Below are 25089 nucleotides of genomic sequence, written 5' to 3' on the forward strand. Positions count from 1 at the left end.
CTCAGGTCATGATCCCAGAGTCCTGGGATCAAGTTCCGTGTTGGGCTACCCACTTGGCAGGGAGCCTGCTTCTCTCCCTCCCTCTGCCATTCACCCTTGCTTGTGCTCTCTAGTGCACTCTGTCAAATAAATAAATAAAATCTTAGAAAAATAAATAAATGGATTAAAATGCCTTTCGAAATCTAATAGTATAGCTACTGGAAAGACAGAACTCCCCAGTTGTCCATGTTCCTCTCCAGAGAACCTGAATATTCCTTTCGACGGTGACAAAATTCTCCCCCAAACCCACAGAGACAGGGCACGGGACCAACCGCCAACGAAACCTGTATGCTGGAGTTAGATCCTGCCCAGGCCAGAAAATAAGAAAAGAGGCTGGATTCGACTGTCTCAACAGGTTCCAAAATCCCATCACCATTTCAGTCAAACCTCAAGAGGGACCACTCCCTTCGGAAGCCAGGATCTTGCCAAGGCCACGCGAATAAACTTGGTTTTGCAATTTACACCAGGCAGCTGTGGAGCGGGGGGGGGGGGGGGGGGGGGGGGCGTGGGGGGGAGTGTCTATATGCAGCCCTAATCCCTATTCCAAGGAGGCAAGCTGGCGACTGGTGACTTCCAAGGTTCAGCTTTCTCATGTCACCCTCCTGGAGATGCGGGTGACAAACTGAGATACCCTAGCCCTGTCTCTCTGGGGTGGGGTGGGGGGGTTCTCGAACGCTGGGCCTGACCGCTGTCTGAGCACCAGGCTGAGAAGCCGGGCCATCTCGCAAGCTAGCCTCCCTGGGGGTGGGGGGGGGCAGGTGTGAAATGCCTTTTGCCCGGGAGGAGTGAGAAGTGGCCCGAGGCCCCATGGCACTGAACAGAACCAGGATGATCTATGAGCTCGCCCAAGGCTCATGCTGATGGGGATGGGCAAGCTTGGAAAAGAAGGCCTTTCTTGTTCGCCAGATGCGACCCTAAAATGTCCATCATGAGAGGGGAAGAGGAGTGCTCAGACAGGGTGAGTCCCAACATACTTCGTTAAACATTTTGCTTCCACAGAAACGCATTCTAAGGAAACTGGACAGATGTCATAGGCATGTGGGGCGCTCCTATCCGTGTTCTGCCTACTCGTCTACCAACATGCCAAACCCTGAGAAACACCGAACCAAGCCCGAACCGGAAACGACCCCAAAAAGCAACCACAACAGAGTATGTAAATTAACCATAAACGCCTCTTGCAAGGTAGGAGGTTTTGATGCTGGAAGCGGACCCATCCGCTGAGGTGGAGATGCCGGGAAGGATGGCAGCCCACCTCCCATGCAGAGGACCCCTCCTGTGTGCTCCCCGGCAAACCTGCAGGGATTTCTGGACAGTCACCAAACAACTGAAGGATCCCTCCGTCTGTAACTCGAGGTGCTTCCCTTGATGACCAAGCCGAACTTTCCAGGCCAGCCCCAGGTCCATTTCAGAACCCACGGAGAGAAGGCGGTGAGTCTCCCCCGCCCCCAACCCATCGTGCTTGCTTTCTTCCCAAATCCCTGCTCTTGGCTTTTGACCGGAGTGAACCATCAACCGATAATGTCTGTCACTCGCTCGCTTGTGGACACTTAAAATTTTGTGCAGAGAACTTTCTGTGTCCCAGTTGGTTGAGGGTTGATTTTGTTTTGTTGTTTCAGACCCATGGAACTAAGTGGAAGAAACACTGCTACACGCAGCATACACGAATCTCACAGATCGCTGAGCGAAGGAAGCCTAGCGGGAAAGAGTATGGACGGCAGGGATCCACTGACGCCAAGTTCCCACAGGGGCCAAAGGGATCTATGGTGTTAGAAGTCAGAATGGTGGGCACCTGGGTGGCTCAGTGGGTTAAGCCGCTGCCTTCGGCTCAGGTCATGATCTCAGGGTCCTGGGATCGAGTCCCGCATCGGGCTCTCTGCTCAGCAGGGAGCCTGCTTCCCTCTCTCACTCTCTGCCTGCCTCTCTTCCTACTTGTGATCTCTCTCTGTCAAATAAATAAATAAAATCTTTAAAAAAAAAAAAAAAAAAAAAGAAGTCAGAATGGTATCCCCTTTTGGAAAGGAGGGAGACAGTGATGCTGGAGAGAGAAAACCGGGGTGTGGGGGAGGCCCCAGACCTTTCATGTCTTCACCAGATGAGAGTTACGTGAGTGTGTACCTGTTATGATAATTCATCTGATAGACATGCGTGATGAATGCACTTTTCCGTATATGTATATCAAACTTCCTTAAAAAAATAATCTCGGGCACCTGGGTGGCTCAGTGGGTTAAGCCGCTGCCTTCGGCTCAGGTCACAATCTCAGGGTCCTGGGATCGAGTCCCATATCGGGCTCTCTGCTCAGCAGGGAGCCTGCTTCCCTCTCTCTCTCTCTCTGCCTGCCTCTCTCTCCATCTACTTGTGATCTCTCTCTGTCAAATAAATAAATAAAATCTTAAAAATAATAATAATAATCATCTTATTTTAGCAACGAATTCTGGAGCTAATGGGAAACATGGAAACTGTAAGTAATCAGAGCGCGTTGCTGCTTTTCTTTCCGAGGGAAGAACACACAGGCTGCACGACACACACACACACATGCAGTCAGGCACGTGGGTGCATGTATGCTCGCGGTTTTTCCAGAAAGACTCTGCTTCCGTAGGTACCCCTGGCTTCCGACACCGGATGTGGCGGCAGCTGCGGGGCGTGGCGTCAGGCTCTCCTCCTTTCTGTCCTCCCAGTTTCCCTGGGCTTTCGGTGCCATCCACGTGCTGAGGGCTCTCAACTATTTACAGTCTCCCCTGGTTATCATCCCGACTTGAAGTCCTACAGGGGTCTTGAAATGACCGTGTGAAATTTCCCTCCAAAACGGACCTCTTCCCTCTCCCGTCTCACAACCTGCAGTGCGGGCCACCTGCTTAGATGCTCAGCCAAGAGTCCTCTCTGACTTCCTTCCTTCCCTAATGCCCCAGAGCGGCAAACCCTGTTAGCTCTAGTTTCCCATACACCCAGAATCTGACCGCCCCCTACCCAGCATGCCAGGGCCGACGCCACTATCTAGCTGGGACAACCACGGTCAGCTCTCCACCTGCCCTCCCACACTTGTCCCCGTCCCTGTGATGGGACATCTCACCCCCGCAACCCCGCCTAGAAAACTTATCCCTCTGATGATCTACCTCTTCCCCTGGTCCCTGCTTCTCATTATGCCATTAATGCATTTACTCATTTACACATCATCGTCCCCATTAGACACAAGGCTCCAGGGAGCCGAGAGGGAACGTACCTGCCGCTGGAGGGCAGTGGACAAGGGAGGGGGAGGCTGAGGGCTGGTCTCAGAGGAGAGATGGGCAGTCTTTACACCCAAAGCCACTGAGTCCCAGAAATGGAAAATAAAAAGCAGCCAATCTGGCCGACATGAGAGGACATACCCTTTTCCTGATCAGGGAGGCTGGTGGTGAATTTGGGAGTGTCGGGCTCCTGGGGCCGGGAGGGGCCAGGGCTGGAGCTCCAGGATAGCAAGCTCCCCTGGGCGCTGCCGTGGTTGCTCTCCAGTCGAAGGACCCAGTGATCAGAGAAGGTAGAGCTGGTGGAACCTGTGGGGTAAACACAGGGAGGAGGCTGGACGCTGCCCCACCTGGTTGCGGTTTGGAGGACCCTGCGTGGCTGGACCCCCACCCCCGAGCCCTGGGACTGCAGAACCAGAGCAGAAGGACATAAACAAACGTCAGAACCAGAAGAGAGCCCCCTTAACAGCTCTGCCGTGTGACCAAGCTGGAAATGTAGGGAAAGGCATTCAGGCACAGAGGTCAGGGCATGGACGGGTCCTGAAAGGCTGTCCCTCCCCTTACTTTGGTCACCGACTCTGGTTGTCTACATAAGTTGTGTTTTCATTCATTCTGTCTCCTGAAAAAGGTAGGCAGACTTCCTTGGATTCAGGCCTCTGGGGGCGTCGGTAGTTTAATTTGACCTTCTGATGATTATTAGGAAGAAAATATGAGTATTTTTTTTTAAAAAGCTCTCTCATTCCAAAGATAAGGATAGGACTGTGAGTGAGATGAATCACCTAAGGAGGTCAACTCTGACCTCTTTTTTTCTCCCTCCAGACAGCCAAGTTGAGGCTGTTTAATGAACATGGCACTGGGTACAGTGAAGGCGCTAAGTTTATTATCGAGGCCCCGAGTCCCTCACAACCACCCTGCCCTTCCTAACAGGAACACAAGTATGTGCACAAGTGAAATTAAAGTCTGGCTCGAGGGGCGCCTGGAAGGCTCCGTTGGTAGAGCGTCTGACTCTGGGTTTCAGCTTGGGTCACGCTCTCAGGGTCGTGAGCTGGGGCCTGCATCGGGCTCTGCACTCAGTGCAGGGGTCTGCTTGGTACTCCCTCCTGCCTCTCCCACTTGTGCTCTGTCTCTGGCTTGAAAAACAGAAAAATAAATCTTTTAAGAAAAAAAAAATTAAAGTCTGGCTCAAGAGAGACAGGGAAACTGAAACCCCCAAACCGCCAAGAGGCACCTGCTACCTGATATTGTTCCTTATGAATGGGACACTGGCCTGTCATGCCCAAATCTCTGTGCTGCAGGAGGAGCTCCCCATGCCAGATCCCATGCGTCCTCCCTGTCCTGGTCATCATTCGGCCAAGTACCTCTCTAGCTCCCCTCTCCTTCCTGAGCAGTAAATACCTACCTCTCAGGGAGCTGCTGGCTGACCAGAGAGGGATGCTGTTCCGTTTCTGATAGAACAGGATGTAAGCCCCTCTGCTGTTAACCTCGTCCTCTGGGAGCGATTCCACCGTGCTGTCGTCATAACTGTACCACTGGCCATCCAGAGAGTTCCGGCAGTAGGCTGCAAAGGTCCAAAACCCCAAGTGCCAATTACTGGCATCCCCCGACCCCACAACAAAAAACAAAACAAAAACAAAAACCAAACCAGAAAGGTATTTCAGATAAGCAGAGCTGAAAAATCGACATGTTTGTAACTGAATGAGAAAAATCGGTCCATTTTTGACCAGAGATAAATTCTGTGGACTCAGAAAGATCCATCTGTCACGCTCCCTGATGCTGACTGAGATAAGCGTGCCGTGACTTGAAGATGAATCCTTACGCTGCAGCCCTCGCTAAGGCAAAAATCTCCAACAATAGGGAGCCCTAAATCATGGAGCCAGACAATAATGTCAATGTTCACACGGGTCCTCGGGGAGTTTCGAAATGCATTACCTGTGTCAGTATGCAAAAAAAACCAAACTCATTTGGGATTATGGTACGCCTCCTTCCTGCCTAAAACCCGAAAATAAAAACAAACTATTTAGGAAAAAGCCCATCAACAGGATTCTCGCCACCTTCTCAACAATTACAAAATATTCTCCTTTCCCTCCATGTCTCAGCGAATGAGCCAGAACCCACTAAAGCGGAGTCAGCCCACTTTTCTGTAATGAGCCACAGAGCAAACAGCTCAGGCTTTACAGGTCAAGTATGACCCCAGATGGTCCCTGACACAGATTCTCCTTTGTTGTTGTTGTTTATATCACCTTTTAAAATGTAAAGACCTTTTTTAACTCATGGGCTATGCAGACACAGGTGGTGGACTGGATCTGGCCCATGGGCCACAGGTGGTTGAACCCTGTGCTACTCCCAAACCAGGTACGTAGGGGCTCGCCTTTGCCCTTCCCTTCCCTTCCCCCACCCCCTGTCCAAAAGCCAGTCTCACTGATCCTACTTGCAAAATGCATCTTAAATACCCTGACTGTCCCCTCCTGAGTCCCAGCCAACACCATCTCTCATTGGAGCCCTAGCAACTGGGATTCTAACTCCCATCCTTAATCCCTTCTACCTGGTTTTCGTTGAGGACAGCTACGCAAACTAGATCATGTCTTCAGGCCTCTGCCTAAAGCCTCTTACTGGCTTCCCGATACCTTTTGAAAAAAAAAACCCGAACTCTCACCCATGGCCTACATGCGGCGTCTACTTCTCCAGACTCATCTGTGTCCCTCAGTCCTGGGTCACTAGACGTCAGCCACAACAGGCTTGCACCATTTTGTAAACACATCAAACTCCGCCCCAGGGCCTTTGCACATACTATTACCGCTTCCCATCATGGTCCTCCTCCCCTTATCCACCTCCCTAGTTCCCTGAGCTCTGGGCCTGTAGGCGCCCTCCTCAGAGAGGCCTTATCTCCATCACAGACACGGTCAAACACCCTCTGTAATGCCAGGCAGGCAAAGAGCCAAAGCGACAAGCGTCTTTTCACTGGGTCTGCAGTTAGACTGCAGTGCCATGAGGGCAGCACTCCTGTCACTCATCATGGAAGCTCCAGTGCCACTCACAGAGCCTGCATTGAAGGGGAACTTGCGTGTGTACCCCCAATCCCCAAACCTTAACCGCCCAACACCCCGTTCTGTGACAGGTGCCTGGCATGTGACCAGGGGTCCGTGTGGGCCCAGGACCTGCGGGAGCTCGGCATTCTGGGAGACCTCTTCCCGGGGGCAGCTGCAAGCTCGGCCCCGGTCAGGACGTGTGACCATGGCGGCCACGAGCCGAGAGGCAAGGCTCACCTGTGTAATGCCCACCTTGCAGACTGCCGTGGTGGTTGCAGACGGCGTACAGGTCGTACAGGAAGTCCAGCGGGTAGCCGGCAGGCAGGCCGGCCGGCTGCTTCCAGGGGGGCCAGGAGCCCGTCCCCGGCGGGGGGCCGGTGCCTCTCTGTGCCACGTGCGGAGCCATGTTGAGGCCGGATAGCGGAAACTGGACCAGCGTGGACAGCTTGTTCCTCCTCTCGCCCACTTGACAGAACCTCTTGAGGTGGATGATGAGGATGTCGGGCAGGGTCCACAGGCTCAGCTTCACCATGCCCTGCTGCAGCGCCTGGCAGTGCGGGCACTTCCACGCGTCGTCCTGGGCCAGCTGGAAAGGAAGCCACGGGGACGGTGAGTGCCCCCTTCCGGTCCAGGAATGTCCCCTTCCGGCCCGTGGCGCCGTGGCCCACCCACAGTCCCAGCCGCGCCACCTGCTCCTCCTTGGTGTAGAACTGGAAACACTCGTCCAGGGTGCAGCTGTGCTGCTGGTGGGCCTGCTGCTGCCGCCACACACTGTCCGCGTCCTGGACCCGCTCCTCCTGGAGGCTCCCGAACAGGCTGCAAGCAGTGGGGACCACTGGCATCAGGGGGAGGCCCCTCGCGCTCTCCACCCCCCCCATCTCCTGGAGGGACCCCACAGGAGGATAGTCATGAACACCTGCTGGGCTGACCCGTGTGCTTTTTTCAGAATATGGCCACATGCACTCGGGGGGTGACAGGCATGGCCAGGCTGAGAGGGCCTGAGCGTGCAGACTTGCACCAGGCGGCCTGGGTTCGAATCCCACCCTGAGCTGTGGGACACTGAGCAACCGCATCCCCGCTCTGTGTCTCGGTTCACGCATCTGGGAACCGTGCATTACGGCGGGGCCGACATCACACACGTGTTCGCTGCTGTCACCACCGCTGCTCCTCACACCGCCCAGCATGGTCATGACCGCGGCCACTAGCGGTGTTTCACTACAGATGCTGGTCATGAGGGTCTCCCAGAAGCTGGGACCGCAGGGCGTCAATGCCTTCGGGCTAGTCAAGGGAGTGGGGCACGGCCAGATTTATCTGTGGCCGCAGGGCCTGTGATCCGTCCGCCCCTCCACCCCCCCATGGGCGCCCCATTCTTGCACTCACCGCTCCTTGGTACAGCTGTCCCACTCCACGGCCAGCTTGACATGGGGAGGGCCTCCCGGCCTCCTGAGGTGCAGAGCCCTGAGAGGAGAGAACACGGAGCCAGTCAGAAAGCTCCGGGCTTCCTTCCCCAGCTATGGGGGGGATGTCCCAAGCCCAGGACGGATGTCCCAAACTCAAGTGACCAATCGGAGTGTGAACCGGGGCCAGGGCACACACACACGTGACCACAAGGGCCTTGGCCTGGGGAAGGCCTTCTTCCTTAAGCGTGGCCCACCTTCCGTGGCTTCTCAAACTTCCTGTGGCCAAAGACCTGTTTGTTGGTCTGTTTCTAAACCGTTACAGGCAGATCCTTCGGTAGAATACAACAAAAATAATGGGGGGACAAAATAAAAGTTCAATTGAAAAAATTATCATAGAGAATGCAAAATGATTATACATTTGTCATTATTTTCAATGGCCCTGACCTAATGCCTTAACCCACCTAAGTGTTTCTTCTCCAGTTCTGTCATGGGCCGGGGACAATCAGCGGACAGGCAGGCATCAGTCTGTGGAATTTACTTTGAAGCCAGAATGCTGCAAGGGGGGGCCCTCTCTCAGAGCCCCCACAAACCCCTGTGCTCCCTTCTCCCCTCGGATCCAAGCAGGATGAGCCAACACTTCTCCAGCTTCCCTAACTCCGTAAAGCGGGTCCTGAGCAAAGAGGGTGTGGACAAGCACACATGGCACAGAACCTTTGGGCTTACGCCCTACCCTGAGGGTTCCTGGTTTTTACAAAGGGAGGGGTCCTTCCTCACTAGGATCCTGACTCCCATTCAGATTCTGACGCCCGTTCCAATGTGTGGCTTCGGTCAATACCATCAAGCAACCAACTCAATTCCAGCATCATCTACCCAAAGTCAGCATCAGACCCCACAGGTGAAGGGCTCCGTCCTACAGCAGGACTGCCCCCTCCCAGTGTAGACACCACCTGCAAGTCGGGGTTGTCATCTGGACATTCTGATGTGTGGGCCGCAGCTGGGAGTCTCCAGGGCCCCCTCCTCGGGTTTGATAAATTTGCCAGAGCAGGTCACAGACCTCAGAGGAACATTTCACTTACTAGATCACTGGCTCATTGTGGAAGGCTGTAACTCAGGACAGGTACAGCCGATGAAGACAGGCAGAGGGTGACGTGTGTGGGAGGGCTGCAGGGTTTCGATGCCCTTTCTGGGCCACCACTGGCCCTCCCAGCCCCTCTGTGTGCTCACCCACCTGGCAGCTCCCCAAACTGGCCCTTCTGGGTGTTTAGGGAGGCTTCCTCACGTCAGCACAGTTGATTAATCATTGGCCGCTAGAAGTGAATTTGGTCTCCAGCCCCTCCCCATCCCGAGGCCTCTGGGTGGGAAGGAGAGTTCCAATCTTCAATCACAGGGTTAGTTCCCCTGGCAACCTGGCCCCATCCTCAGGTTCTTTCCAAAAATGATCTCATCATTAGTGTAAACTTGGGTGTGGTCGAAAGGGGCATGTGAGTGAGAATAAGACACCTTTATCACTGATCGCAGAAAGCATTCCAAGGGTCTTACGAGCTCTCCGCGACAAGACCGAAGACATATTTCTTATGATAAATCAGAGTATCATGCCTGTATTAAGGGTTCACTCAGCTTCAGCTGGCCCAGCCAGAAAGTCAGAGATGTTTACTGGCAGCTTTGTGTCAGTGGGGAAAATGACCAGAAGTACTCGACAGTTTACAGAGAAAAACCGGCCCCAGGTACTCTGCAGCCTATGTGCATAGCCTGACAGAGCCGAGACAGGTGGAAAGCCGTGGCAGTGGGGGGTGGGGGCGTGGGGGGCACTGGCGTTACCCCTCAATCACAGACATAGTGTTCTACAGCTTGAGCCCAAGACTCCGTGGCAGAATTCTCCCCAACCCCAGATGGCACATTCTGGCTGAATTCGGCAACATGAGCTCATGGAAGGAATTTGGGTCTCTCTACCAGACTGAAATGGGTTCACATTCAGGCTGGGCCATTAGCTATGTAAGTCGGAGCAAGTTAGGGATGCCCAGGAGGCTCTGTGGGTTAAGCGTCTGCCTTCTGCTCAGGTCATGATCTCGGGGTCCTGGGATTGAGTCCCGCATGGGACCCCCTGCTCAGTGGGGAGCTTGCTTCCCCCTCTCCTTCTGACCCATCCCTCTGCTTGTGCTCTCTCTAATAAATGAATAAAAATCTCAAAAAAAAAAAAAGTGAGCAGGTTAACTGATCTCTGAGAACCTCAGTGACCCTCATCTTCAAGGTGGCCATTGCAGCATCTCTGTAGACTTAAGGGTCGAGAGCACAGAATGTGTCCAAGGATCTAACAACCAGGAGGCAAGGAACCAAGAGCAGATACGACAGTCAATGTACGGATACAGAACTTCTAAGGACCCCGGTCAATACAAGGACACCGGTTGTCTTACCCCCTCTTACCTGTCCACTGCCCAGTGACAGAGGGGATGGCTGTCCTGCGGGGATAAGTAGCCGCAGCCCAGAGAAAGCCCCACAACCCGGACAGAGAACAGAGATCCCAGGTTCTGAGGAGACATCAAACAGAGCAAATAAGTCAGCATCGCGTAGACTGCACTGAGACGCTCAAGGGCAAAATAAATTATCCAAAGACCGTCACCCTTTTTGTTGATAGCCTATTTTGAGTATTCCCTTAAAAATTAGTATTCAGTGGGGCACATGGGGGGCTCAGTCATGAAGCATCTGCCTTCGGCTCATATCATGATCCCAGCATTCTGGGATCGAGCCCCTCATAGGGTTCCCTGCTTGGCAGGAAGCCTGCTTTCCCTCTCCCGTTCCCCCTTGCTTGTGTTCCCTCTCTCGCTGTGTCTCTCTTTGTCAAATAAATTAATAAAATCTTTTAAAAAATTAGTACTCAAAACCTGCAGATATAAAGGTCCTTTTTAAATTTTTTATTATAATTTTTTTAAAAGATGCGCACCATAGGGGTGCCTGGGTGTCTCAGTCGGCTAAGCGTCTTGACTCTTGATTTCGGCTCAGGTCATGATCTCAGCGTCATGGGATCGAGCCCTGCTTTGGGTTTTGCATTCAGCGTGGAGCCTGCTTGAGATTCTCTCTCTCTCTTCCTCTCTTGGCCCCTCCCCCCTCTAAAAAAAAAAAAAAAGGTACACACTGTACCTTGTAACACTTGTAACATAGCGATCTTGTAACATAGCAATCTAACACTGTTTAACATACTAAATTTTCCCAAACAAGGAACAGTGTTTTTAAATCCTGACGTTTAATTGGAGATGCTGGCACAGTCAATGGAAAAAACCACTCCGTTCAGTAACGATCCTTTACCTGACTTAAAGAGGATTATCATCATCACCCAATGGCCAAAACAAGGCAAGGATCTAAAAGCAAGCCAGTGTCTATTTTACACCCCATATGCTTAAGGAGTATTTATATACTTCAAAATAAGCCACATAAAGAAATACTGCCTACGTTTTCAAAGATGCATGTTTTTAAAAATATTCTAACGTTTTTGAAGTTGAAGGGAGCCTTAAGTGGCATTACTGACACGAGTCAAAACGTGGAAACAACCCACGTGTCCATTGATAGATGGATAAACACAACAGGGTCTACACACACAATTAATATTATATAGCCTTAAAAAGGAAATTTAGACACGTGTCCCAGCATGTGCTGACCTCGGAAATACCCTGGACCAGACACAGAAGGACAAACACCATATGATTCTGCTTCATGAGATACCAAGACCGGGCAAATTCCTAGGGACAGAAAGTGACCAGAGGCTAAGGGCTAGGGGATAGGGAGTTGTTAAATGGGCACAGAGTTTTGGTAGGAATGCTGAAAATTTGGGGTAAAGATACAGTGATAGTTTTACAACATCGTGACTGTAACTAACGCACACTTACCAATGGCTAAAATCAATGTCATGTATATTTTACCACCATTAAAAATAATCGATGGAGGGGCGCCTGGGTGGCTCAGTGGGTTAAAGCCTCTGCCTTCAGCTCAGGTCATGATCTCAGAGTCCTAGGGTTCTGGGATCGAGCCCCACATGGGGCTCTCTGCTCAGCGGGGAGCCTGCTTCCTCCTCTCTCTCTCTCTGCCTGCTTCTCTGCCTACTTGTGATCTCTCTCTCTGTTAAATAAATAAATAAAATCTTAAAAAAAAAATAATCGATGGAATCTTTAAGTAAATACAGTCCTTTTTTTTAAAAAAAAAGATTTATTTATTTATTTGAGAGAGAAAGCGTGCGAGTGTATGGCGGGGAGGGACAGAAGAAAATCCCAAATAGACTCCCACGTGGGGCTCGATCTCACAACCCTGAGATCACAGACCTCAGCCAAAACCAAGAGTTGGACGCTTAGCCTGCTATGCCACCCAGGTGCCTCGCAAATACATTCTTAAAATGGTCACCGATGAGCTTAGCTTTAATCAGAAAAACAATGAAATTTCCTTCCAAATTCTGACAGTGATCAAAGGCAGACACATCAGTACTTACAAAGCATGGGTGAGCTATAGGTTGAATTCAGACAGGGGAGGAGGTGAGAGAGAGGGTACTGGAATTCCAGGAAAGAGCGACAGTGTGTGGGCATGACCTAACACGCCCCCAGACAGCCTTGACCTCCTCCTCCCGGCAGCTCCTGTGTGCGAGGAGCAAGGGGACACTGGTAAGGTCCATGCCCGCCTGGACCATAACCTCATTCCAGTTGATGTACAGCCTTAACAAAGGCAAAGGCAATCGCAGGAAGCAAGCTGTCTCCAGAGGCTTTGATCCATGGGTGGCCCGGGAAGGGTGTACTTCCCTAAGGAGACTGTTTCTTAAATCTAGGTATGGTGAGGTTTGGCCATGGGAGTGGGGGTGCTCTTTTTCCTAATTGAGCCTTGCTGTTTGGAGAGCAACATGACCCACACAATCAAGGCACGAAACCTCATGGAGACACCTTCCCCCGTCTGCACACAAAGCAAGTTTAGAGAGTGACCACAGAAAATGTCTTGACAGCGATAAACCCCTGCTTTTCAGGATTCAAAACAAATTCAGGGGGTGCCTGGGTGGCTCAGTGGTTTAAAGCCTCTGCCTTCGGCTCAGGTCATGATCCCAGGGTCCTGGGATCGAGCCCCTGCTCGGCAGAGAGCCTGCTTCTTCCTCTCTCTCTCTGCCTGCCTCTCTGCCTACTTGTGATCTCTGCCTGTCAAATAAATAAATAAATAATCTTTAAAAAAAAAAAAAAACAAAAAAAAAACAAATTCAGTGTGTCCAGCAAACTGGTCATTTTTGGAAGACGTTCTCCTGTCTTCCATCCCCAGCTAGGAAAATTCATTTTGGAACCTTCACTCCTTTTCCTCTCTTGAGCTCCAGGTTGAGAATTCTGAATGCATTCAATGATGACCACACCTAGCCAGGATCTTCTAAGGAATGAAAGCCTTATGGGTGAAGTGCGTGGGCTATCCTAGGAACCCCACCACCGTTTAGAACACTCTTCTCCCACAGAAAATCAGGCCCACCCCCACAGTGACCAAAGAGTCTGCAGAAAGGCACCCATACTCCGTGGGAGGTGGCCTCTGTTATTCTCCTGGCCCCACGGATTGCCTGATGGGTTTCTGCAAACCCCAGAGAGGTGCAGAGGCAGATGTACATGTGTGACAAGGTGGACGACAAGGACGGCCAAGTTCCCCTAACAGTGGTTTCATCCACTTGCAAAGATCAGGAGGACAAGGCTGGCAGAGGCCTGGAGCTATTATTAGAAGATATTCTGACCTATTTAGAGGGAAGTGAGAGGCTCTAATTTGGGCACTACGGCAAAAAAATCCTTCAGAGATACAGGCTGGTACAAACGTAGAGAAAGTCTTTGACAAAATGTTATTTCGAGTACCTCCTGAATCAAATGTATGGTCTTCCCCCAGCAGGAAGGAGCATGAATTATGAAGAAATCACCTCTGAGAAGTTCTCACGTAGAGAAGCAAAATTCTGAGGCTCCTGACCTGTCCCCCCACAAAATGTCAACATCTTCTGAACCACAGGAATGGTTTCTGATACCCTGGGGGCCAAAGGGAATGGTTTTAGTGTTTGTTGGGTTTACCTGTTAACTACCTACCTGGGAATAAATAAAGGAGTAAGGCAATAAAAGGTGTTTTGCCTTGAGTTTTTAATCTTTAAAAAAAAAAAAAAAAGGAAAAAACCAAACACTGGACAAAATTAGTTTAACATCTAGATGTTCTCATTTAGACATAAACACCCATTTTCATTTTCCACAGAGGTGAGGCCTCAAGTCCCCTGAAATTCTGGATGCAAACGTGTAAGTTACAGTTTACTGTAATTCACTATGCTCCAGGAAAAACCACAGGTAAGCCATAAATGTAGAAAATGGAGAAGAACTATGTCAATGCTATCCCAGTGGTGTTTTTAAAGATTTAACGAGAAAAGGGCTCTGCCCATGAAAGGCATTGTGATGGTGCGAAGAGTAAAAGCACAGGCCATGGAATGGTCACCTCCTTGCCCAAGATCAAAGCTGTTTTATCCAGCAGTGTAAACACCCTCTTTAAAAGCAAATGCCCGTCTAGCCTGAGCTCCTCCTAGATCCCTACCCCTTCTCCGTCCCCCACGATGCACACTGACCTGGATCGGGGCCTCACTCTTCATGACACAGCGGACCTTACTGAGAATGCACTGCTGCAGCTGGAGCCAGGAAATGGCTCTGTCTTCCCTCAGCAGGAAAGGTGGCCCGAACCTGAACAAGTGAAGGGATCAGGTTAGCTCAGCGAAGGAAAGACCAACACAGCTCAACAGAGACACTTCTCCACTGAGTACGAGCTGAGCACAAGCACGGTTCGAGGCTGCCCATCAGAGAACCTCGCTGCAGCAGGACACGCCGCGGCATACAGAAAGGTCCAGAAATACAAAGCCAAAGAGAGACGTGGCGGTGGAAACGGATGGCTGCCAACGATCAGCCAGCTGGGAGACTCTCTCCCCCACAACAGGGTCAGAGGACACCAGAGCCAGAGGGAAGCGAGGCAGGGAGAGATTAATCCAGAGGCAAGCCGGTCCAGCAGACATCCTGATGGTTTTGTGCACCAGGTTTTGTGCACCAGGACCCAAGCATTCACAGTGAGCCCAGAGCACCCAGATCGCCAGATATGGCTGTGGCCCCAGTCCTGGCTAAGCCACGGGCACTGCCGAGAGAAATCACCCACCAGAATGTCCTGTGGCTACCATGCAAGGTTGTACGAAGACCCAATAGGCTAAGAATGTTGAATAAACTTGGCAAAGTCAGCACAAACCCAAGCTGTTAGGGTCTGGAGCAGAAAAGGGACTGTGCTGCCTGTGGGGGGTTTACTCCCCTCATCCTCTACGGACAGGCGTTCACATCACTGCCCATCTTTTCATTGTAGCAGTGCCCGCTGATGGCGGAAGCCCTGTGTTCCTGCACATACACCTTTGGGTGCACACGGCAGCTCGTTTCTTTGGGATACATTTCCAGGAGTGGAAATTCAAGCTCAAAGCTGGCCATGCCCTAGAAAAACCACACCCACATACCAGTGAGGCAGGTGCCCCTTTCTCTTAACACTTGCCCAGAAGGAGCCTTATCACGTTTCAAAACTCTCTCACCGTGATCCGAAAGGTGACCAGCCTCTTGCTGTTACCGTGAGAATTTCTTCTGCTACGCACAAAGCTGGATATTTTAGCCCTATGCTTGTGTTTCTTTCGTGAGTTGGCGTGAATCTCCGTGCTTCGTTTTACTAAGAGTATCTCTCTCCCTGATTGCCAAGCGGAGTTTTTATACCGTGGATTGTGCGCCCTCTGCCTGTCACGTGACATAAATACATTTTCTTGTTTGTGCTTAAAATATTCAGTGTCTAAAACGTTAGCCTTTTCCTTTACAGCTCCTGCCTGCCTTAGGCATTAAAATAGTCCTCTCAGGGGCGTCTGGTTGGCTCAGTGGGTTAAAGCCTCTGCTTTCCACTCAGGTCATGATCCCAGCGTCCTGGGATCGAGTCCCGCATCAGGCTCTCTGCTCAGCAGGGAGCCTGCTTTCCTTCCTCTCTCTGCCTGCCTCTCTGCCTACTTGTGACCTCTGTCTGTCCAATAAATAAATAAAATCTTTGAAAAAAAAAAAATAGTCCTCTCAGCCCAAAAGACATAAATACTTCCCTACATTATCTGTAAGTCATTTTACGGTTTCCTTTTAATCAATCTAGAATTTAATCATGTGAACGTATGGCAGAAGTAAAAAATGGATTATATTAAAAAAAATCAATTTGCCCACCTTATATACTACATAATTCATTTACTCTTTAGTAATGTGAAATGTACCATTTTTATCACATAATACCCAAATGTACTTCAGCCTATTACATTCCATTGATTTAAGTATATATTCTTCCAACTATACTACAATTTTTTTTGGCTTCAAATTTTTTTCTTATGTATATAGCCTACATCATTAATTTTTTTAATAATCGAAATGTTATTCTGGTTTAATAAAGCAACCTCTCTCCCTTCCTCCTCTCTCCTTCGCCCAGTATTTTATCAATGTCCTTATGAGTTTATTATTCGAGATGAATTTTACAAACATTTTATCAGTACAGACATCTTTGATCGGAGTTAGAGCTTTCAAGCGTCTTATCTGGGCTAGCAATGAAAGCGACCTGGTCTTGTCTGTTACGTAACCACACCTGGACCTTTTCACTACTTTGATCATTTCCCAGTTCTTGGCTCTCTGGATAGGCCACGATATAATCTGAAGACAGTGGTCATTTTCTCTCTCTTCTTACAGCCAGTTTTTCTCTCTCGTCTTACTGCACCGCCCAGGCCTCACAATATCATACAAAATGATAGCAGTGGGAGCCATAATTATTCCAGAAATTAACAGCAAAGTCTCTGATGCTTAATGGTGAAGGGTGACGTCTGCCATCTATTGATTAGAAAGTCCCCTACTCCTCCTGCATTAATCTTGAGAACAGATGTTTGATTTTATCAGATTAGAATTATGCTAGACGGGCTCCCAAGCATGTGTCTGCACAGCCCAGACATCATGTGAGAAGAAGATCAGGTTCTACATACCTGCTGGCCTGCTGGCCTGACCCCACCAAGTTACAGAAGAGGACTAGCACCTTGTTCTCGCTATGGATGGGCAGGGAGGACCGCAGACCATCTCGGGCTGCCAAGCGTGGGGAGACCGCGAGACCAGACGGATGAGCTAGAGAGAGAGAATTATGTTCATAGACTTAAAAGATATTAAGCTATGTGCGGCACTTGTGCCTTCTGGTACCTGGTACACGACGATTATACACGAGGTAGTGAATCTGCCATTGCGTTCAGCCGGTAATAGTAAAACGTGGGCAGGGATGTTAATTAAGGCTTCTCAAAGTCGATCCGAGAAATACTCCAAAATGATCTGGGTTGCTTTTATGCCTCAATCAGAGAGCCACAAGTGGGCTCCGGCTTCCTCAGCCCACAGAAGTACAGAGAGAAGGTCAGAACGTTTATCCTTGAGGATGTGACAGAATTAGACTCTCCTCAATTTCCAGTTGTTCTGAAAATCAGACTTTTCAAGCACAGGTGTGTGACCTTTGATTGAACTTGAAATGAGGGTCTTTTCATTGAGCTATCACATAACTGGAGCCAGGGAAGGTCCTGCTGCAGATTCCAGGCCCAGGGGGTTCCCTGGTGACTCAGAGCAAGCACAGACACCTGGTTCCCACAGCCCACACCAAGGCTGGCTGAAGACACAGACCCAGGTACAGGATTCTTGTGGGCTATAAGGCAACACTGGTGGAGGGTCCTCCAAATACGGGCCTTCTTGACCGGCAAATTAGGCCAGAAGGTATATGAACTGCAATCGAAGACTGTCAGTCCAAACTTCAGGAAGTGGGATGTTACCAAAAGTCATTTCATAACCTTTTTGGCCATCTGCTGTTTCAATTTGTAAACATTGGACTTCAAGCACAGACCTTGAACTACAAGAGTCATGAAGACAAAGATCACCCTGAATAGTGGTTCTTATTCTCAAAGCGTGGCCTCGGGACCAGCAATAGCATCCCCTGGGAACTTGTTACATGTGCAAATTCTCAGGTCCCACCCCAGACCTACTGAACCAGAAACTCACTGTGTCGGACCCAGGACTCTGCCTTAACAAGCTTCCAACATGATTCTGATATTCACCAAGGTTTTGAGAACTCCTGACTGATTGAATAATTTTTAAATCATCAACCATCTATACAGCAAACATCAGAGAAACTAAGCCTGGCAGGTCCAAGTACCAAAATGAAACGTCTTATGCCTCGGCACACAGGCATGTAACTCTCAAACGTGTAACTCATACTATCCAAATAAAATTATGTGAGGCACCACCGTACCTGAAAGTAACTCCTGGCCAGATGGTGGGGGTGCATGGAAGGCGTACACATTGTCTCCCTCTGAAATGGTATTCAGGTCCTCTTCATCAAAGAAAGACCGCTGGAATCCACTGGGACACAGTTCAACCAAGATCACCTGGAACGAGGAGGATCATTTTCCTTCTTGATTTCTCAAAGGGAACTTAAGCAAGAAATCTAAAACTGACTGAGAGTCTCTTTTACCCTTTCTTCCCTTCAAAGTGAGAAACACTACTTATTAGTCGTAATAGAACAGTGGAGGTATGACAATAAGACTGACCACAGACTATCTCAATGGCAACAACAGAATCTCAGACTGATTTGGGAAGGGGTGCGGGAAGACAATGGGGGGGCAGGGGTGTTAAATCTCAAATGTATACCCAGCTAAACTATCATGCAACCAATAAAACAAAAATAAAGCTCTCTGGATACCCAGCTAAACTATCCTGCAAGCAGTAAAAATAAAATAAAGATCTCTTCAAATTATAAGTTTAAAGTGTTTACCATTCACAGATCTCTACTGAAAGAACTCCTAAATAGTTCTGCCAACTTTTTCCACATCATGGCATATGCAGAACATATTTTTATGGAATGCTGAGGTAAGCAGGAGAAGCTGCTCTTATAGCAGAGAAGACAGGTGACCATCTTAAGGGTCCTGTCACCTCGAGGGCTAAAGGGATCAACATCTCAAAGCACCTAAGCCACTCAAGGAAATTCTCTGGGAAATTCTCTTGTAAGAGATACATTTCAGGGTTTAAAAAAAAAAAAAAAAAACTGAATCCAAAAACAAAAACAAAACAAAAACACTTGAGTTGTAAGAAGAAATGATGAGCCAAAGAAAATGGTAAACATTGGTAAAAGTAAACACACACTGACTATATAAATCTATAATAATCTGTACTAGTACTACAACCAGGCAGAAAGGGCAGGAGGGATTAAAATACTGGGAAATAATATCCATCCACAATAATACTCAAAAAGGTGGAAGGGAGATTTGGGTACATCAAGATCCTTGCGTTGTTTCCGAAAATTAACGTATGACTTTGCTAATTCTGCATGTTGGCATTTTCAGGATAACCACTAAATGACCATAAAAATAGATTCTATATGTCCCCAAACCAGAAGAGACAAAATAAAAATTGCTCAACAGAAAAGCAGCAGTGAAGGAGAGGGAAAGGAAACAAAGAAAAAGCAGGGTAAACAGAAAGTATAAAATAAAGAGGATATAAATAAATCCAAATATATTCAAGACCATAGATAATGGAAGAGGAATAACCCTGCCAATTAAAACACCAAAACAGATTGTAAGTTACTATCAAAATGCCCACATGTGCACTTAGGAACCCCTAAGTGAGTCCTACTTCCCTGCACAAACACATCACACTTTGCAAATTCTTGACAATTCACTGACTCTTGTAATTATTCAAACTCAATGCCCCATCCTCCTTTTGGTATTTTTTTTAACTGCCATTTCTTCCCCAAGACTCTCACCCCATCCTCTTCTCTCTCTCTCTCTCTCTCTCTCTCTCAATATATCCCTGTAAGCACTTTGAGTTCACTGAGAAAGCGACACACTTTTTCCCCTACTTGCATCCTCCTAAACACAGTGACAAGATCAGAGGCACTGACTGGGTTGGGGGCAGGAAGGAGCCTGCAGAGTGAGTAATCACGGTGGTTACGTAGATGGACACACACGCAGAAATTCAACAAACTATAACCTTAAGGTGTGTGCTCTTTATTGTATGTGTTTTGAAGGCTACAAAAAAATTTTTTTTTAATTTGCTCAAAATGGGGTGCCTGGGTGGCTCAGTGGGTTAAGCCGCTGCCTTCGGCTCAGGTCATGATCTCAGGGTCCTGGGATCGAGTCCCGCATCGGGCTCTCTGCTCAGCAGGGAGCCTGCTTCCTCCTCTCTCTCTCTCTGCCTGCCTCTCTGCCTACTTGTGATCTCCGTCTGTCAAATAAATAAATAAAATCTTTAAAAAAAAAAAAATTAAAAAATTAAAAAAAAAAATAATAATTTGCTCAAAATGCCATGAGGTCGTCAGGGAAGTGTAAAACTGCATTTTCTAGTTAAAGACACAGGGGAGCAGTTGCTTGCTTCATCCAAGGTCAGAAAACAGAAGAGCCCTATTCCAAACCCTTCCCATTAGCCACATGGCTGCTGACCATCGTCACCTCCACTCTGCCCTTGTGTGGGGGCCCCTGTTATGAGTTCTGCCCTCAAAGTCACAGTAAATGCAACTTCTTTACCAAGACTCCTTTAAAAAAAAAGTACTCAGGAGCCCCTCATGTTTCATTTCCGGCCCCTTCAGTATCCTGGTTTATAGTCTCAGGATGAAAATACATAGTTCAGGTTCTGAAATCACACCATCTCCATCAAATCCTGGTCAGCACTGACCAGCTCTGTGACCCTGGGAGGGTCCCTCAACCTCTCAGTGCCTCCTCTCTCGCTCACTGATCAAAGGAGGATAATTGTGTCAACTGTACAAGGTGGTCATGAGGATTGAAATGGCTACAAATACCAAGGTCCCAAAATGGCGCCCAGCACTTGGGAAGCACTACTGAGTGCGCAGCATCGTGGGGATCACTAGGATTGTGACCATCATCCCAGTCTTCATCCTTTTCTGGTGATTCCGTGTAAATGCAGGGAGAGGTCAGGGCTCAGTCATCAAGGCACCAGGGGTGACCAATCAAACAGAAACTCATGAATCAGGAGGAGTCACCCAGGAACCAGAAATTAGTCTAAACAGCCCTAGACAGCTGGCCCAGTTAGCGTTCCATCATTTGGTGACCAGGCCCCCGTGCCATTCCGTCACACCTCATCCGCAGGGACACCGCCTTCCTCTGCAACCATCTTCCTCAGGGCCGCCACTGTGCTGAGGATGGGCACGGCCAGGCCAACACGCAGGAACCGCTGGCTCTTAGAGGGGAAGACCAAGGTGACGCTCAAGAATCTGGAAAATAGGAAGGCGTCCACATCCTTAAAGGACGGCCATGAACTGCCAAAGCCATTGGCATTGGGGTCAAGTCCAACAGTTGGGCTGGTCTCCACTCCCTGGTTGGGTCACTGTACTTTAGGTATACTGTCACCAGGTGGCAGCAGAGAGTCAAATCGCCAAAGGGTCTCTGCTCAGTATCGTTTCCGTAGTTAGAAATAAAAGGTACCTGATTTAAGAATCACAGTACAGACCTGTGATCTCAAGGTTCTGTTTGTTAAATACATCACGGCGCGCACAAACGAACTTGGAAATTTAAGATGTAAAAGGGTCAGGCTTCCACTATGGCTCGACACTACTGATGATGTCCTCCTTATTGAAATTCCCCTTGGTAACAGGGCTCAGTCTGTCCCTTCTCCCCCCGCCCCCTCCACACATACTTTCTGGAATCTCTAGTTCTATGTGGTATTGTCCCCACCAGCACACAGAGGCTCCCTCCTCCAGCTCCCGCTTCTCCTCTCCTTCCTGCAACACTGGTCAGTTCACACAGCTCACAGCCACAGCTGGGGCTGGAACCCCGGGCAGTCTAGCCCCCGAGTCAGTGGTCCCAACCCCTGTCCTGTGCCGCACGAGGCCAAGAATCTTAGAAATGCCGCCATCTCAACACCAGCGCGGGACTCGGCAAACTTCCATGACACTGACAATGGCCAGATGCCTTAACGGCCTTAAGACCCAGGCTTCTGGAATGCCTGCCCCGATAAGCCGAGCCCACCATGCCTCTTACCAGACCTGACTACACTCCTCTTTTCTGTTTTTCTCCTCCCCTTCCACACCCGCTTCCCTTTTTTATTTGCTCCTTAAAGAAACCTTTTCCGTGCACCTTCACGAAAGGCAAAAAGGACGTGGAAACAAAGCCAGGAAAAGCAGGTGGCAACAGATTTTTTTTTTTTTTTTTTTTGCAGATTTGCCCCTGGTTCTGCCCAGAGGCCCCGACTGGCCCATGCCTGCTTCTAAGTGACCCAGAGATGGAAGCCAGGCCATGGCGTGACAGACAAGCTGCAGATCATTCTTTTGGGGGCTCAGGAAGGGACACAGTAACCTTTCACTTGGTCACACCGGGCCACCGGACATCGCCAGCTTTCTAAGGCTGGTTTCTGCAGATGTGCTGGCTGAGATGCGCGAGAGACAGAACGGCAGGTGCCAGGCCAGAAGGTACCCAGGGAGGACGAAGGGCGGGAGTCAAGTTCGCCGCTTGTGATGGCCACGTACCTCGTCTGGCGTAGAGGGATGGGCAGTGACACACACAGGAAGGGGTCGAAGGTGTTGCTCTGTTTCAAACAGTGGGGACAGGTCAAGGAAGATCTGTGAAGGCAAAAGATAAGAGTTTCATGGTGAACGGCACCCACTCAGTTCGGCAGAGCCTCAAACAGTTAAGTATAAAATTGCTGTGTGATCCAGCCATCCCCCTCCCAGATACATACCCAAAAAGAGTTGAAAACAGGGATTTCTACAAACGCTTGCCCACAGATTTCGGAGTAGCGCTAGTCACGAGAATCAAAGGGCGGACACAACCCAAATTCCCATCAGGGTAACCAGATAAATCCAGAAGCGGTAGAGCCACAGAGACAGAGAGCAGATCGGTGGCTGCCGGCAGGAGAGCAGAAGGCAGGGCTTAACAGGTACTGGGTTCTCTCTTGCAGTGATCAAAACGGTCAGGAACTAGACAGAGGTGCTGGTTGCACAATAATGTAATGTCCGTGCCATAAAACTCTATGCTTTACAATGGCTAACTTGGGGCGCCTGGGTGGCTCAGTTGGCTAAGCGACTGCCTTTAGTTCAGGTCACAATCCTGGAGTCCTGGGATCGAGTCCCACATCGGGCTCCCCACTCGGCAGGGAGTCTACTTCCCCCACTGACCTCTCTCCTCTCATGCTCTCTTTCTTTCAAATAAATAAAATCTTTAAAAATAATAATAATAAATAATAAAATGGCTAACTTTACGTCAGGTGACTTTGACCTCAATTTTTTAAAAAAGGTTGATTCCCGCGTGGCAGTGGAAGGCGAGCGAAAACCCCTCGAGGCAGAATCAGCAAGCTGACCTGCACACCGGAAGGGATGTTAGGCCCATGCCTTCTCCTGGTTCTCAGCCTCACTGGGCTCCAGAATCACAGAGGGAGCTTCTCCAAAAATGCAGATATCTCAGCCAGCCTCCCATAGAGGCTGTTCCAAGCAGGGGCGGGGGAGGGGAGCCTCCCCAGGCGATACCTGTGCTCAGCCAGGAGGCAGAACCACCGATGGGCGTCCACCATCCTCACTGTACCAGTGAAGCAGCCAAGGCTGGAGAAAAGCAGCTAATATGGAAACAGTGTTCGCTGAGAACTGGGCATTCTTCTGACCGCTGTGCTTGTATCAACTCACTTTCTGCCCATAACCCCCAGGATTAGCCCCGTTTTGCAGACAAGAAGACTGAGGCACAGAGAAGTTAAGCACCTCTCCCAAGGACCACACAGTTCTTAAGTGGCAAAGCCAGGCTCAGGTTCCGGAGTGCAAGCTCACCGCGGCCCCCCTCCAGTCCTTAGTATAAACAGATGAGGCATGGACCGATTCAGAGCAGGAAGACACAGTTGACTTATATCCTTTGAACTTTCACACTTAATACTCCCTTACTTAAGAGCATGAAACCCTGAGGTTCTCCGGTGCTGACAAAGGCGATCCTAAGCGAGCCGGGCAGAACCACTCAGCAACCCGGGGATGAGTTACCAACCATCCATGACTTTAGAAAACCGAGTATTAGACCTGAGTGTTTCATGTCCAATAACTTGCTGCTTCTGGTAAATTTCCCAATGGGAGAACCCCGGTGATCTTTTGGTAAAAACAGTGCATCAGACACCGAGCTCCAGGCGCTAGGGGGACCTGACGCTTGTGGGGTCCCCTCTGCCACCCTGTTTCTCCTGATCCTTCTCTTCCTTCCCCCATAATGTACCTAGATAGAACACAGGCCTGGAAGACAGATTTTTGTTTTTGGGAAATTTCCAAATCCCTGTTTGCGTCCTTAAGCGAGCCAATAGAAAGGACTGTTTTTTCTGACTTGTCTGTGTTTTAGAGCGGACTAATGCTAAGCTGGGCTGCATTTTTCCTGCAGTGTTGCACTGTATGAAATGGAGATAAGGTCTGTTTTTATACGGAGCCACAAACCTCTGTAAGGACCAAGGGACGTGTAACTGGTAAAAACATGGAACGGTCTAATTTTACACATAAAGAATGAAGAAAACATATGGGCTTTATAATAAATAAGCTATAGAAAGGGTGTGAAATACACCTGTCTTTCCGAGATGAGCCATGAGGACAGAGTGAGTGGGACAAACAGACGAGGCGCAGAGAAGACTCTGGACGTTCCCAAGCTTTGGCCATCCTCACATGTGGCCCGAGGAGTCCTTCTGTCCTTGCTATCCTGGCTGGACAGACGCAGTCCTGTCCTATTGTCCCCCAAGCTTGTTATGGGGGAAGGGGCAGAAACCCACCCCGCTGCCTGTGGATCTTACCCACCCGTCTCAGGGAGTCCTTCTCGTCAAACTGTTTCTGGTGCAATAACCAACCTTCCAGCCGCTACTGAGACCTAGAACCGTGCTTGTGTTCCCGCCGGGTACAGACGCCCAGACACAAGCCCGGGGCCTTGGTGACACACCTGTCAGCACTCTGACCTCTCTCCGCGGCCAGCCGAAACACCTTCCACCCCTTAGACGCACCTAGCACCACCTGCTCCCTGGACAGGGGATGTCTCTGCCAGCGCTCGTGCCCCTGATAACACACGGGTCAGATGTCACCCCTCCCTCCAAGACCTGCACTGAGAAAACCTAGCAGGGATTGCTGCCTGTAATGGGGACCAGATCAGACGCTCTGTGGATAAAAGGCACAAATGACAGGGGCGCCTGGGTGGCTCAGTGGGTTAAGCCGCTGCCTTCGGCTCAGGTCATGATCTCAGGGTCCTGGGATCGAGTCCCGCATCGGGCTCTCTGCTCAGCAGGGAGCCTGCTTCCTTCTCTCTCTCTCTCTGCCTGCCTCTCAGTGTACTTGTAATTTCTCTCTGTCAAATAAATAAATAAAATCTTAAAAAAAAAAAAAAAA

General features: G+C 49.6%; 1 protein-coding gene across 2 annotated transcripts in view; it reads right to left on the minus strand.

The window, feature by feature from the left end:
* USP43 (ubiquitin specific peptidase 43) overlaps window positions 1-25089 on the minus strand; it is a 52032-nt gene that overhangs the window by 8961 nt on the left and 17982 nt on the right. The window contains exons 4-14 of one of the 2 annotated variants that reach the window (XM_059148478.1): window positions 22234-22326; window positions 20847-20982; window positions 18010-18145; window positions 16715-16850; window positions 14270-14381; window positions 10105-10208; window positions 7664-7741; window positions 6973-7099; window positions 6536-6869; window positions 4657-4815; window positions 3402-3566 (exon numbers count right to left, since the gene is read on the minus strand). In XM_059148478.1, coding sequence (XP_059004461.1) covers window positions 3402-3566; window positions 4657-4815; window positions 6536-6869; window positions 6973-7099; window positions 7664-7741; window positions 10105-10208; window positions 14270-14381; window positions 16715-16850; window positions 18010-18145; window positions 20847-20982; window positions 22234-22326 — 1580 coding nt within the window. Of the gene's footprint in view, window positions 1-3401; window positions 3567-4656; window positions 4816-6520; window positions 6870-6972; window positions 7100-7663; window positions 7742-10104; window positions 10209-14269; window positions 14382-16714; window positions 16851-18009; window positions 18146-20846; window positions 20983-22233; window positions 22327-25089 lie in introns of both variants that reach the window. The other variant, XM_059148477.1, reaches the window with a different exon arrangement.

This window comes from Mustela lutreola, chromosome 15 (assembly GCF_030435805.1).
Source record: "Mustela lutreola isolate mMusLut2 chromosome 15, mMusLut2.pri, whole genome shotgun sequence".
In the NCBI taxonomy this organism is placed as follows: Eukaryota; Metazoa; Chordata; class Mammalia; order Carnivora; family Mustelidae; genus Mustela; species Mustela lutreola.